A 13,127-nucleotide genomic window follows, 5' to 3' on the forward strand; every position below is an offset into this window, starting at 1 on the left:
AGGCGGTTGCTAGGCTCAACGCGGCCGTAGCAACCGGCCGGGCGGCCTGGTTAGGCCCTGCCCTGCCCTCCCCCGCCCCGGGCCTGAGGGAAGGGTACCTGGTATCAGCCCCAAAGCCTCACGTCCCACAGTCACACCCCACCCCCTTATTTGAATAATCAACAGATAAACAGTGTTCAGAAACTTCAAATTTACCTTTTGTTCTTTTCTTTTTTAAAATTATTTTTCTTGAAATAAAGTAGAAAGTAAGAGTGCCATAGCCATTAAAGGACAGGACAGGAGCCCCAGCGCTACCCTCACCTCCCTGCAGGCCTGTTCCCACCAGGCAGCTGGCCTGAAACACGCTTCATCTTCAACCCATCGCAGCCCTCATCAACAACCAAAAACCTGGCTGTGCCCCAACCTCCGCATCACTGCCAATCTCCCTGACCAGGTTTGGTAACCTGGGAAAGAAAGTACTGCTTTTCTGCTTGGCCAGTCATGACCATTAACCTTTGACAGCTGAACTTCAACAGGGCTGCACAGGGCTGTGCTGCCATGCTTCAACTCACAGCTCCAGCTCGCCTGCCTTGCTAAACAACCTTAGAATAATGAATGAGATTTAGGAACAAAAAGAGACATGTTACAAAGTACATTTATCTGGTATTAGTTCAGGCAAGGAAAGAGGCTATTTTTTCAGTGGAGGCAGGGAAGCGGACAGCTTCCATGGTAATTACACCTGGGCTCCTGAGAGCAGGTGATTGCAGGGAAGCAATTTCTGTCTTCCCCCAGCCTGACACGCTGGTAGGTTGATGAGGTTCCCAGACAAGCTGTGACTACAGGATCTGCTGAGCCTGGGAAGAAGAGAAGGTGTTGACAGCTTCTACATCCAAGTGCATCAGAAGAGGTCTCAGAGGAAGCAAGAAGAGTGGGAAGAAGCTGCTCTGGGGAAGGGGGCTGTTTATTTTGGAATCATGTGGTTATCTGGATTTCTGCCATGAGCTCTCCATGAAGCGTCTGTGATGCCTGAGAAAGAATCTCAGGGGTTTTGTTAAATTTGACCTTTGACATGCACATTTTGCTGAAGAGGTAGTACCCTGAGGAAGCACAGCTCAATTTAACTGAAGAAAAAAAGCTAGCAACCCACAAAGTCTCCACAAATCCCTGTGGACCCAAAGGCAGGCATTGTAATTGAAAGAGGACCGTAAACCAGATAGCTTTAAGTTTAGTCTGGAGTCCCAGTCTTTTTGAGGACCTTGGACTAAAGTTGTTCACAGATGTTGGGCAAGCTGAGACCAATCCTCCTGAAGATGTCTTTAGGAAATTCAGCTGACTACACAGCATCAATAGGAGACAAAGCAGCTTACCAAATGGATCACGAGAAGATTCACAGATCTTCAACATGTCCCAAAAGCCACCCCAACACCAAAAGGGTGGCAGAGAGTCTTACTGTTTTCAGTATTTCACCACCATCACAAACAGGAATAGATATCAACATGCACTGCCTTTTCCTCCAAGGTTTGCCTTCTCCCAGAGAAAGGGACTCTGACCTTTCCAGCCACTAGTTTGACTTAATACAGCAGAACTTCTTAGCAGAACTAGGCTGGAAAACAGCAAGACAGCACCATGGTATATATTGCTGGCCAAATACTCAAGGAATGTAAAGCTCCCTCCCTCTGTTGCTTTTTGCATGCCACAAACAGCAGGATACTGTCTCCAGTCTCAAATAACCTTATGAACTCAGTAGCTTAAGTGCACACATGTATATATGCAGTTTCCAACCTCTATCAGCTAAGCTCAAATGCTGCTGTAAACTATAGATGCAGCTTGACAACAGAAAGCACCCACTGCCAGTCACAGTCAAAGACATGTCTAGTTCAGACCTGAGGATACCTGTGTCAGGACATCAGTAACATGGAAGTACATACAGACTGCATAATCTTAGAACAAGATTTCTCTTGCTGACTATAATAAATATTAGCAGGTTTTTGTGCTTCACTGGGTCTCTCAGTTTTAAGGCTTTTTAAAAAGGTAACAGGAAACCAAATGGTGTGTAATTGTGTAGAATTCTAAACCAAGTGGGACTTCTCCAAAGATCTCCATGGTATAGGATTTGGGAAGCTTACATTAAAATCAGTTCCTCAGGCAGAAATAAACATTCACACAGTACCCCTTACTCTGACATCAAGAACAGCAACCAAACCAAGTCCACAGAAAGAGCCCGAGACATAGAAACAATGACATTTGCTTAGGACACAGCCTTCCGCTCTCAACATGCTCTTGAACTCTCTAATCCCCTGTCCTCCTTTAAACAGCTGTGGGTTTGTTTGCCTTTTAAATTACCACCACCCCTTAAAAGCCAAGTTTTGCCTTTTGAGCTGCTAGCCAATGTGGAATTTGGAATTTTGTCCAGCATTCCCACACATTTTGGATTATTACCAACCAATTATTATCAAAATCACTCCCAGCCCATCAGGTAAGCATATCAAATGTATAGTTCAAACCACTGTGAAGACAGTATGTTTTTGAAGATCAGCAGGAAACTGACAAAACACAGACTACTGTCATGCTGTACATCTTTACTCCTGGGTGATTTGAAGTAACTGTATTTTGATGTTGCATAGGCCTGAAATATTTGGTCGGCAGGTTCTTCAAAATGCCTTGAAAAATATAGGTTTAAAATAGCCTATCGGTGCCATAGAGTTCTGCAGAAGTCCATACTGTCTGCGACTCTGGATATGCTTTATTCTGTGAAGGATGTCTCCCCTATCCTATTGCTACCAACTCCAGAACTGATAGCAGCTTTGCCACACAGCTTCTCCACATGAGAAGTGCGGTCATCAAAGTTACAAAACTTGAAGAAGTGTGTATTGCACTCCCTGAGAGCAGCTAACATTCTTTTACAAAAAGGCTTATTTACATATATTTACTATTGGCAACATGGTCTCTGTCTTCCTAATTTATTCAGAAAATTGGTATCTAGTCCAAAATCTTGAGCTAGGTTCTCCTGACAATGGCAAGAGTTTGCTTGCCAGACCTCCCCCTTACCACAGGGCATCATCTATACACCCACTGAGGTTGGGAACAGTCATGCTCCACCAGAGCCCAAGTTTATTTGACAATAAAACTCAGACAAATGAATCCATGCTGTGCTACACTGGCAATTTTTTAACCTTGACGTGGAAAACTAAAGGTTGTGATTGTGCCCTCTCTTCCCTTTAATAGCACAGCTCCACTGCAGTGGAAAACTAACCATTTTCACTTGGCATGGACATACCAGAGACATGTGGATGTGGTGTCACCTTGTAAACGTTTCAGAAAGCAGGCTCCAAGGATGGGACTTCACAGTGAGCAGAGCTCCCACCAGGGACCACTTGTGCAGTTCCCTTGTCCTAAAAGGTGGTTGCACAAGTCCAACACCTGCAATAAGGAAATCAGTGAGATTTTCCATGTGTTCTGTCATATTAATTAGCTGTCCTCCCACCAGTAAGCCATGAAGAAATGGGTGATTATACCTCTGGAGCTAATGATTTCTCATTTTCATTTACTATTTAATTCTAATGGCAAGAAAAGCCAATGATAAGGAACCTACACAGTTTAGAAAGGAGAACAAAGCTGGCATTTGACACCAAGGGTGTTCTGCATGGCTAAGCTAGCGCTTGCAATAAGAAAAGTCATTTTATTCCATGAAACTTTGGACTTGCAGATTGCAAAATCCAGGTTCAGCCACCAATTGCTTGAGCCTACTCCTCTCCTTTCCCCTGTGTGCTGGATAATGATGTCCAGCGCACATTCCCTCTTCTCCAAGGCAGCTAGGCTCCATCTCACCCGTGCAACACACTGACTGATGCTGGTGACTGCTTGGCTCCAATCTGGTACTGTAACAAAGTGGGCAGATATTTTAAAGTGCTCAACATCTCTTGAGAAAGTGTGGAAGTGACTTCACACCTCAAAACACACTTCACTTCAAAATCTGAACCATGTCTAACAGGATAAAGTCTATGGCAGAAGGAACTTCTTTGTACCAGCCTACCTGGTAACAACACACAGTCATAGGCACCTTCTACACCTTTTTAGTCTTTTGAATACAGGATCAATCTCAGCAAACTTTTATTCTGCCAGTTGAGGTCCTGGCTTCTTGCATACCTCTTCTGGGGCTTGGCATTTGTTTCATTTCCTGGCTGCTTGCCATGAGACATATTTGTAAGACTTCCAGCTCTGCAGAGGGTCCATTGCCCTGCCTCTGCCATCCAGCAATAACCCAGCTCATGAGACATGTCCCAGAGCTACAGACGCAGCTCACTGGCTGATCCTGCCCAGATCAGGGGAAAACAGGCTTGCTGTGGCCTTTCCATCCTCAAGGTGACAAAAAGATGCTGTGTCTCACAAGTGCTACATTGTGGAAAGCAATAGAGAAATAAGGTGAATTACCTTTGCGAGTTGTTTTACAGCTATGAAAGCAATCAACTGATAAAACACACCTTACGTACATTTTGTGCAGAGATAATGACTAGAGAAACAGAGCTGTGTAGTTTCCTAGATAGGTATTTCCTGCTGGTTTCGATCATTTCAGTACAGATTCTGTACAAAACTTTTAAAAATATTCTGGTTCTCTTCTTATCTTTACCTGCTTAAGGTATGTAATCAGGACCCTGGCATGAATTTGATTTGGCCAGTAGTGTTTGGTGTATTGGATAAGATCCAAACCACAATAAGCAGCCTGGAATCTGCAATGTGTTTACTCCAAGGTGTGTTAATGGAAAGGCTTGTTTGATTTATTCTGTTAAATCATATAAAAAGAATTTTTGTAATTAATGGTGTACGGTGCACAGTCAGATTTCTTTTATCAAGAGAAACAGTTCTCTCTGCATCTATTGAAGCCATATAACATATCATGCCCACAGTTACAGTGTGGATTGATTCGATCTGCTGTGCCGTAGCTGAAATTGAAAGCAGTAACTTTCAAGAGAGCTGGGTCTCTACCAAGTGTCACTTTGTTCTCTGGATCCATCCTCCTTTTCTTTCTTTCAATTTTCTCTGTGTGCTAGTTTCCTTTCGCCTTTCCTCTGCTAATGCTGTCCATGCTGGCTTTTATTTCTCTTGTGATCAGAAAAGCTTGTCATTCAGAGTGCAGCAAAATACTTGCATTTTTATTGTCTAGTTTTGCAACTAAGCAGAGCTTTTGAATTTTACTGAAATGACTGTCGACCTTCCTCTCTGCACAACTCAGCCTCTCCATACAATTTATATCCTTGCAGTACACTAAAGTTCCCATGTGGAACACCAGAAGGGGGTACTCACAAGGAGCTCTTCTCTTACTCAGCACTACAGAGCAGATGGAAATGAAGACCACGATCTGACTGGGTACAGAGGGTGAGCTAGGACTGCTGAACAGGCCAGTGGTTGGTTCCACAATGAAAATGGTGGTCTTTTTCACTTGACACAGCAGCAGCTTTCCAAAGTGCTATCAACCCTCCATGGAAAGTTGGTTTTTCACTTCCTTAAATTGATCATGGGAGAAAATCATCTTCTAAACAAGCCTGGTTTATCCCACAGAGTTATGCCTCTTATCCTTGCACAGCCCTCTCATTATGCTGCTGTCCCCTATTACTGTGTCATGGTTCAGTTCCTACCACACTGTTTACATCATCATTTCTTATTTTCTTTAATTTTTTTCCCTTACAGGAATGTGCATTTTGCACCACTCTTGGAGTGAACGGTGTCAGGAGAGGTGTATGCATCTCCTCTGTACCTCTCAGTTCAACTCTGGGATACTTCATTGTACCTGGAGACCCACAGTCCACCCCCAAGGAGCTAGGTGTGTCTAGCATAAAGTCTGCGTGAACTCTTTCATAAGTCAATACACCTTGATTAAAAACTTGCATGTTGCTGGGCTGACTGTCGACAGCTTTTGTAAAAGGGTTGTTCTGCACCTTGGCAGGAGCAGGATATCCTGGAAGTTCAGCTGATGTCCATACCCAGCTATTGTGCAAATACAGAGGTATAAAGAGACCTTGCCTTACCTGGGCCAGAGAGGAGACGCTGTAGCAAGGACACCCCTGTCGAGGCATCAGCAGGAGCTGCCAGGTGAGAGACCAGTTCCAAGTAAATGGCTCTTTACGAGATTATCTTGTCTCTGAGGAGGACTGGGCATTTCTTTTCTGCCAGGGTACCTGCTCTTTGTGGCCAGGCTGAACCACTGAACTGCACCCAAGTGAGGAGGACTGCTTGGCCAAAATAACTTCCATGCCTAGAGATCTCACATGATGAAAGGGGCTGCTGATGGGACAGAGGGCACCTGTTGTCCCATGGCTCTTTCAGCCTACATTTTCCAAGTCACCTACCAGGCTCCAAGTGCATTCAGGCCTTCAGTTAGAGATGACCTGATCTGCTTTGCTTCCCTGACACCTTATCTCCCATCAAACGTAAATGGAGCTCTGGCTGATCCATGCTTGGCTGAAAATACAGACCACTTTATAGTGGATTGAGCAGCTTATCTCTGCATCTCAGTGAGTGCTAGAAAACATGCAAACAAATGTGGGAATTCAGCTGCAAGGCAAGCTGCCGAGCTAAGTGCAGATAGATGCAGCTGTTTTTTTGTGATGAGTTCAACCAGCGAGACAAACTCTCAGAATCACTCCAGAGGCTCCCCAAGCTTCTGCTCAAGTGTCAATCTTGAAGTCAGCCCATTTTTAACAGGGAGATTAATGTTTTTGGGCCTCTGTTTTCTTTGCTTGAAGGTTTTGGGTATTTGTAAAGTTCTGCCTGGATGAGCAGATCCTTTCTTTCTCAGTTGTTGCCAGACAGAAGCATGCACATCTTTCTGTTACTGTGTTCCCTGCTTCTCTGGAATGGTGTAATGGTGTCTGCACAGAAGAAAATTCAGAAGCTCCCTGATGAAGAGAAAGAAAGCCCGGCACAGATCCGGACCCCACAGACTCTCTCTCGAGGTGAGTGACTGGGATGCTTAAGACAGTCCTGAAACACCTGTATAGCTCTTAGTGGCTAGCGTGCACCTCCACACATATATCCAGGCAGGGAAATGTCCAAGAGCAGCGGCTGGGAATCCCATTTAGAAGCAGAAGCCCAAACCTACCTTTCACAGGTGCCACTTCCACTGTGGCCAAGAGCGCTGGTGCATTCAGCAGGGGAGAAGTCCTCACACTCTGTGATTGAGAGCAGGAACATGTGCTTTGCTCCAAACCTCGGCTGGGGATAGAGCCAAGAGCCAGGCTGTTACACTGGCTGCTTGCTGATGAGCTGTTGGATCAACTTTGCAGAGACTGAGCTCAATGGGCAGCCCCACCAGCAGCCCCTACATGCTCTGTACGCAGGAGACCATAGTCACACAGCCAAGCTGCAGCCAGCTCAACCCCTCTGCTCTCCGCTTTCCTGCCAGCATTGTAGGTCAGGCACAGGCAACATACTCTTCCTCCCTGGGATCTCCTTTGGCTGGTGCAGGGCATGTGGGGTGCTGTAGCCATTGGAAGGGGCTCCAGACTCAGGTCCAAGCTTTGCTCCATCAAGTAAGATCCAGGCACCTCACACCAAAACCACTCTTGCATCCCTGCCCTCCCTTAGGCCCCAGCCTGTCAAGCAATCCCTTATTGCAGGAAGCCTGGTTCAGCTCTTTGGGAAGCTGGACAAGTTTCAGGAGGCACTCTGGACCCCGGCTTTCAAGTGGCTGGAAACATCTGTTTGTAATCCCTAATCGACCACCTGAGCCCTAGCAAGGCTGGGGTTTCACCTCCCTTACCTATCAGCTGTTTCTTTGCACCTTTCTGCTTGGGGGGGGTCTCCCAGTACCCACAAACACCTTGGGGGTCTGGATACCCTGAGGGAAGGTACCTAGTTTGTGCCACCTGATTACAGGGGTGGCTCCAGCTCCCCACTCAGCAGAACTTCCTCATCCATACTGATGGGAAAATTAACTATGGGTGCTCTCAACAGGCTGGGGAGATGACATCGAATGGGTGCAGACATATGAAGAAGGTTTAGCACAATCAAAACACAGGTAATCCTCAATTCCTGCTATGCCAGTTCATATGTTTAACCACACAGAACAAAGCTATGCTCTAAGAGGATGCTCAGACTGTGCCTTGTATCTTGCAAACAAGATACAAGTTGTATTTTGCTGCATGGTATAGAGACTGAACAAGATTTTGGTGAGAGGTCACCTACTGGGAGATGTGCAAATGCCCTTGCAGTGCCTTCTCAGTGACAAGCCCCTCTGTACTTGTGTCCACACCTCCCTTCTAGCCCAGATGTTATTGCTCCTCTCAATGTAAACATATCCCTGGAGCAACTCTGTGGCTTAACTCTTTGCAAGTGCAGTCTGTAAAAGGTCTGAACTGCCTCCCCACTCCTTTCCTGCATTGTTGTTTCAGCAAGAAGCCGCTGATGGTTATTCACCACTTGGAAGAGTGTCCTTACAGCCAAGGTGAGCTTTAAAGCAAACCCTTCCAAATGACCTGGGGGACCCAAATCTGTCAGTGCTCATTCCTTACAAAGCATTTGAGCACTTAGTGTGAAGCCTTTCCAGCACATGCGGGGAAAGGTGGAGAGACAGTAAATCTGCCGGGGACCCTTGAAAAGAGTTGAGGAATACAGTAGTTGTAAAGTTTTTCTGGGCAGTAACATGCCCTGGATCAAAACTTCCCCAGCTACAAAACAGGCAGGTAGGCAACAAGCTTTCCTCCATTATCCTCTTCCCCACACCTGATCTCCTGCCAGTGTTCCTTCCTGCCACCTCCCAACTCCAGTCCTGGGCCCCAGCAAGCATGGAAATCATGAGATCATGTGATTAAAGCTTGGGGAAGTTGCATCCCCCCAGAAAGAAGCTCTGAAAGTAGACTGTGTAAAGCCAACAAGGTTAGGCATTGCACTGCCTCCATTGCATTGCTTTATACCACGGCGTTGGAAGTTACAGGTATCCGGCAAGCCCGGAGAGTCAGACACCAGGCAAATTATCTTTATAGCCTCATATTCACTGATTCACACGGGCTGCAACATGCCTTTGGCAGTGTATTTTTGTCTGCAGACTTTTATACACTTTCTTATGAGGCCTCCTGCTCAAGCGTGTGTCAGAGCACTCACTATCACTTGACAACATCCTCAGTTACCAAGAACAAAGCGAGGTTTGTCGGGGAAGTCTGTCCCCACCATTTCTTATGAAACTCATGTATCTGATCCCCCAAATGCATACAGCATGAACTGTGCAGATGACTCCTATGCTCTGTAGTGCAGGGCCACAGATGGCCAAATAAAGCCAAGCTGTATGCATTCATGACCTGTTCAGCTATTGGGAAGGAAATATGTACACCAGCATTTCAGTTTCTCAGGGACTAAATGTCTTTTGCATTTTAGTTTACAAGAACCAAGTCCTACAAACTTTGTGTGATGTGCACATCAGAAAGTAGTGCCAGTCATTTACTGGTGTATTTAGAATCAATGTAAGAGGATGCAAAGCTGTGAAAAACCATGATCTAGAGTGTTTTTTTTCCCCCCACCCAAATAATGCATTTCTCTGTCTTTCAGCTTTAAGAAAAGCATTTGCTTCTAGCCCAGAGATCCAGCAGATGGCTCGGGAGGACTTTATTATGCTCAATCTGGTGGTAAGTCTGAATTTGAAAATATTAATCAAAATGTTTACAGGGGAGTCGAATAAGCCATACTAAAAGCAGAAATAGATTCACTTTGCACAGCTTTGAAGCAGTACTTGAAATTATCTTTTTTTCTCCTACTTCTCTGGGGATGTACAACAGGGTTAACAAAACACCAGCACAGTTCCTCCTTAGAGAGGGGGGAAGGAGACACTTCCATACACATATACTTACTGGCACAGGAATACCATTTTGTATTCTCCAACAACAGGTCACATTCTGATACAAGAAAAAAAAAAAGGAAAAAACACCCAGTCATGAGGCTTTGAGTCACCTGCCTGGGGTTTCTGCCCTCATCCCCAAACATCTAGCCTAGGACAACTTGGACAGAAGATGGAAACTCCGTATTTGATCACACCAGAATTGTTAGTTGTTGGTAGATGAGGCAAGCTCAGCTGATTCAGCCCATTTCTAGTGCTTTGACGGTTACCTGTTACTAAGAGGCTATCTAACTCTGACAGCATTCCAGCAGTGATGACAACATGGCACCTGATGGCCATTACGTCCCTCGGATCCTCTTTGTGGGTGAGTCTCTGGGGTCAGGGGAATAATCAGGCCAGAGTTTTTTCTATATGGTCCCCACTAAATTCAAGTTGCTCCAAATAACAGCTCTTATTCTTTCAACTGCTGAAGCTATAGGAATAACCCAGACTTTCAAAAGGAACAGCTTCAGCAGAAAACCCCAAATTGTTTAGTAACTGGAGCCCTAAATTGGGCATCCAAAACCACTACCATGTTTTTAAGAACAGGACTGCGACAGTCTTATTCCACTAGTGGATATAAATAGCATGTCACTGCTATGAACAGCTAACATATATCCTCTGAGAGTTTGGTCCTGCCTACGTGACACGGTGCCACAACATCTGAATGCAACCTCTTACTCCAAGCCTGTCCTCAGATGAATGACAAACACTCTCTCCAAAAACAGAGTAAAGGCCCATCACTGACCATGACAAACAACTAGACAAAAGGCAAACTTACCGTCAAATTGCTGGGTACAAAGGGGACAATGGACAATACTCTTGAGCCACCAGACGAGGCTTGTGGGTAGAGGATCCACTCGTGATGGGTTTCAGAAGTACACTTCCATCATTAACTTCCGGCTGCTGAGAGGCTGGTGCTTCAAGATGTACCTTTCCGGCCATGCAAAGGCCAATCAGTGCCATTTTAAAAGGCTCTAATCCTCACAGAATTGTTCACCACTGCCCCACTTCCCACAGCTGGAGTTGCTAATGTCTTTTACTTTTTCCCCCTCAAGATCCTTCAATGACAGTTCGAGCTGATCTAACTGGCAAATACGGGAACAGGATGTACACTTACGAACCAGAAGATATTTATACCTGTGAGTGAAATGGGCACTTTTCTGATGCCTTTTTAGCCATCTCAGGTTTATACAAGGCAAACGTGGTTAAAGGAAGAGAGCGTAAGAGAATCTTGAAAAATGCTGGATCTATTGCTGCAGTAAAATCTGCTCGAACCCCTTTATAAACATGAACGATGTAAATTCAGTACAAGTGCATCCTGGGAAAAAAAAAATTGCTGAATATTTCTGAAGAACTGGGCAGCAAAGTATGGGGAGAGCTGTCCCCAGTGTCTGAACCCTGCTGGTGGAGTTTCCAAATGTCGTGTAAATTTGGCCCCAAACCCCACCACTTAGGTTCAAGGCATTTGCAGATTTCAGTGCACTGTTGCTCTGCTTCATAATCCGAACCACAGAAGCTGTTTCCATACTTCTTGCCCTAGGGGTAATCAAAACTTAAAAATACAAATTCCAGGAGGACTGAAATGAATTCCTAAGGGTTGGTGTCTCTGCACTCCCCTCTCCTGGCTGCCCACTTTAATAACACTTGGAGAATTGTATTTTTCTGAGGTCTCGATCCTCAGATCATAACCAGTAGGATAAGACAGGTTCAAAAGCTGTGGGGAACAGAAAAACTCCTTCCCACATACAAGCAGGCTAACAACAATCCTGTGACTTGGGTTCACAGTCCTCTTTTCTAGTTGTTCCACTTCAGCAGCACAGGCTTTTGTCTGACACTCGGACAAAGCTTTGAACCTCACGGGATGCCTGCAGAATGCAGAGAAGTGCGTTTGTGCCACCCGTAAACTCCATCAGGTGTACTCGTGTATTCTAATGGCACTCTGTCTCCGGAGCACTGATTAAAACACACAGAATCACAGAATCGCAAGGGTTGGAAGGGACCTCAGGAGATCCTCCAGTCCAACCCCCCTGCTAAAGCAGGCTCTCCTAGAGCATGTTACACAGGACTTCATCCAGGTGGGCTTTGAATATCTCCAGAGAAGGAGACTCCCCAACCCCCCTGGGCAGCCTGTTCCAGTGCTCCGTCTCCCTCAAAACACAGCATTATAGATACTTCTGCCACCAACAGGAGTTAACAAAATAGTCCAAGAGAAGAAGAAAAACAACAAAAAAAAAATCTTCCCCCAAACAAGTGTCTTAATATTTTCTGGAAGCCAATCGCTAGTTACAGTGACAACCTGTTGCTGAGACAAAATAATTAGTTAAAACTACTCAGTAAAAAAAAAAAAAAATTCTAAAGACCTTTTAGAAGTCTAGCTATCCAGGGCGGCTTTGATTTCTGATCTTAAGCTGTGTAAATACAGGCATCTTCCCTGTCATCTTTAGCATCTTCCGTGGTTTCTCCACAGTGATTGAAAACATGAGACAAGCGAAGCAGCTTCTGCACGCAGAGCTCTGAGCAAGGGACAGCGCCGACCTGCACATGCACACAGAGACAGCAGCCCCAGGAGTGCCAGGACGCAGCACAGCACAGGCCTGCCATCCTTGCGTCCTCCCTCACAGACATCTTGCCAAGAAGCCAGGATCCCGAGAACTCAGTGCACCCCACGGTGTGATAGATACCCAGAACGAAGCACCGCCCACTGATTTTTCAGTAGCAGTTTATCTTAATGACTTTATGATTATCATTAATAAGAGAAGAATTTTCTTTCATAGCATTTACAAACTCATCTTTACCCCAATTAGCATCACTCTGAAGAGGATACTTAGATTATAAATACATTTTCTAAGGTTGTCATGTATGTGCCTAGCTACCTTGTACTTTTTGCAGTCAGTTTTCCAAAGCACCATTTCTCAGAATCATAGAATCATAGAATCATCACAGAATCATAGACTCACAGAATCATACAATGTTTTGGGTTGGAAGGGACCCCTAGAGGTCATCTAGCCCAAACCCCCTGCAGGAGCAGGGACACCGCTAACTAGATCAGGTTGCTCAGAGCCCCATCCAACCTGGCCTTGAATGTTTCCAGGGATAGGGTCTCCACTACCTCTCTGGGCAACCTGTTCCAGTGTTTCACCACCCTCATTATAAAGAATTTCTTCCTTATATCTAGTCTAAACCTACCCTGGTTTAGTTTAAAACCAGTACCCCTTGTCTTGTCACAGCTGTCCCTACTAAAAAGATTTTCCCCCTCTTTCCTATAGGCCCCCTTTAGGTATTG

At 45.3% G+C, this 13,127-nt stretch overlaps 2 protein-coding genes across 3 annotated transcripts in view; one reads left to right on the forward strand and one right to left on the reverse strand.

The window, feature by feature from the left end:
- The window catches only part of TRAF3IP1 (TRAF3 interacting protein 1), a 50,961-nt gene extending 46,673 nt beyond the window's left edge, over positions 1-4,288 (reverse strand). For both annotated transcript variants that reach the window (XM_035890277.1, XM_035890276.1), the window contains exons 1-2: positions 4,126-4,288; positions 3,257-3,399 (exon numbers count right to left, since the gene is read on the reverse strand). In XM_035890277.1, the coding sequence (XP_035746170.1) occupies positions 3,257-3,265 (9 nt within the window). In that variant the 5' untranslated portion in view covers positions 3,266-3,399; positions 4,126-4,288. The remainder of the gene's footprint in view (positions 1-3,256; positions 3,400-4,125) is intronic.
- Positions 4,289-6,584: 2,296 nt separating this feature from the next.
- Positions 6,585-12,361, forward strand: LOC104122550 (anterior gradient protein 3-like). The gene is made up of 7 exons (XM_009634697.2): positions 6,585-6,929; positions 7,930-7,993; positions 8,367-8,419; positions 9,517-9,593; positions 10,103-10,166; positions 10,900-10,983; positions 12,312-12,361. The coding sequence occupies exons 1-7, from the start codon at positions 6,749-6,751 to the stop codon at positions 12,359-12,361; spliced, it is 573 nt and encodes a 190-aa protein (XP_009632992.2). The 5' UTR covers positions 6,585-6,748.
- The last annotated feature ends 766 nt before the right edge of the window (positions 12,362-13,127 follow it).

Source organism: Egretta garzetta, unplaced genomic scaffold (genome assembly GCF_000687185.1).
Source record: "Egretta garzetta isolate BGI_Z169 unplaced genomic scaffold, ASM68718v1 scaffold732, whole genome shotgun sequence".
Lineage (NCBI taxonomy): Eukaryota > Metazoa > Chordata > Aves > Pelecaniformes > Ardeidae > Egretta > Egretta garzetta.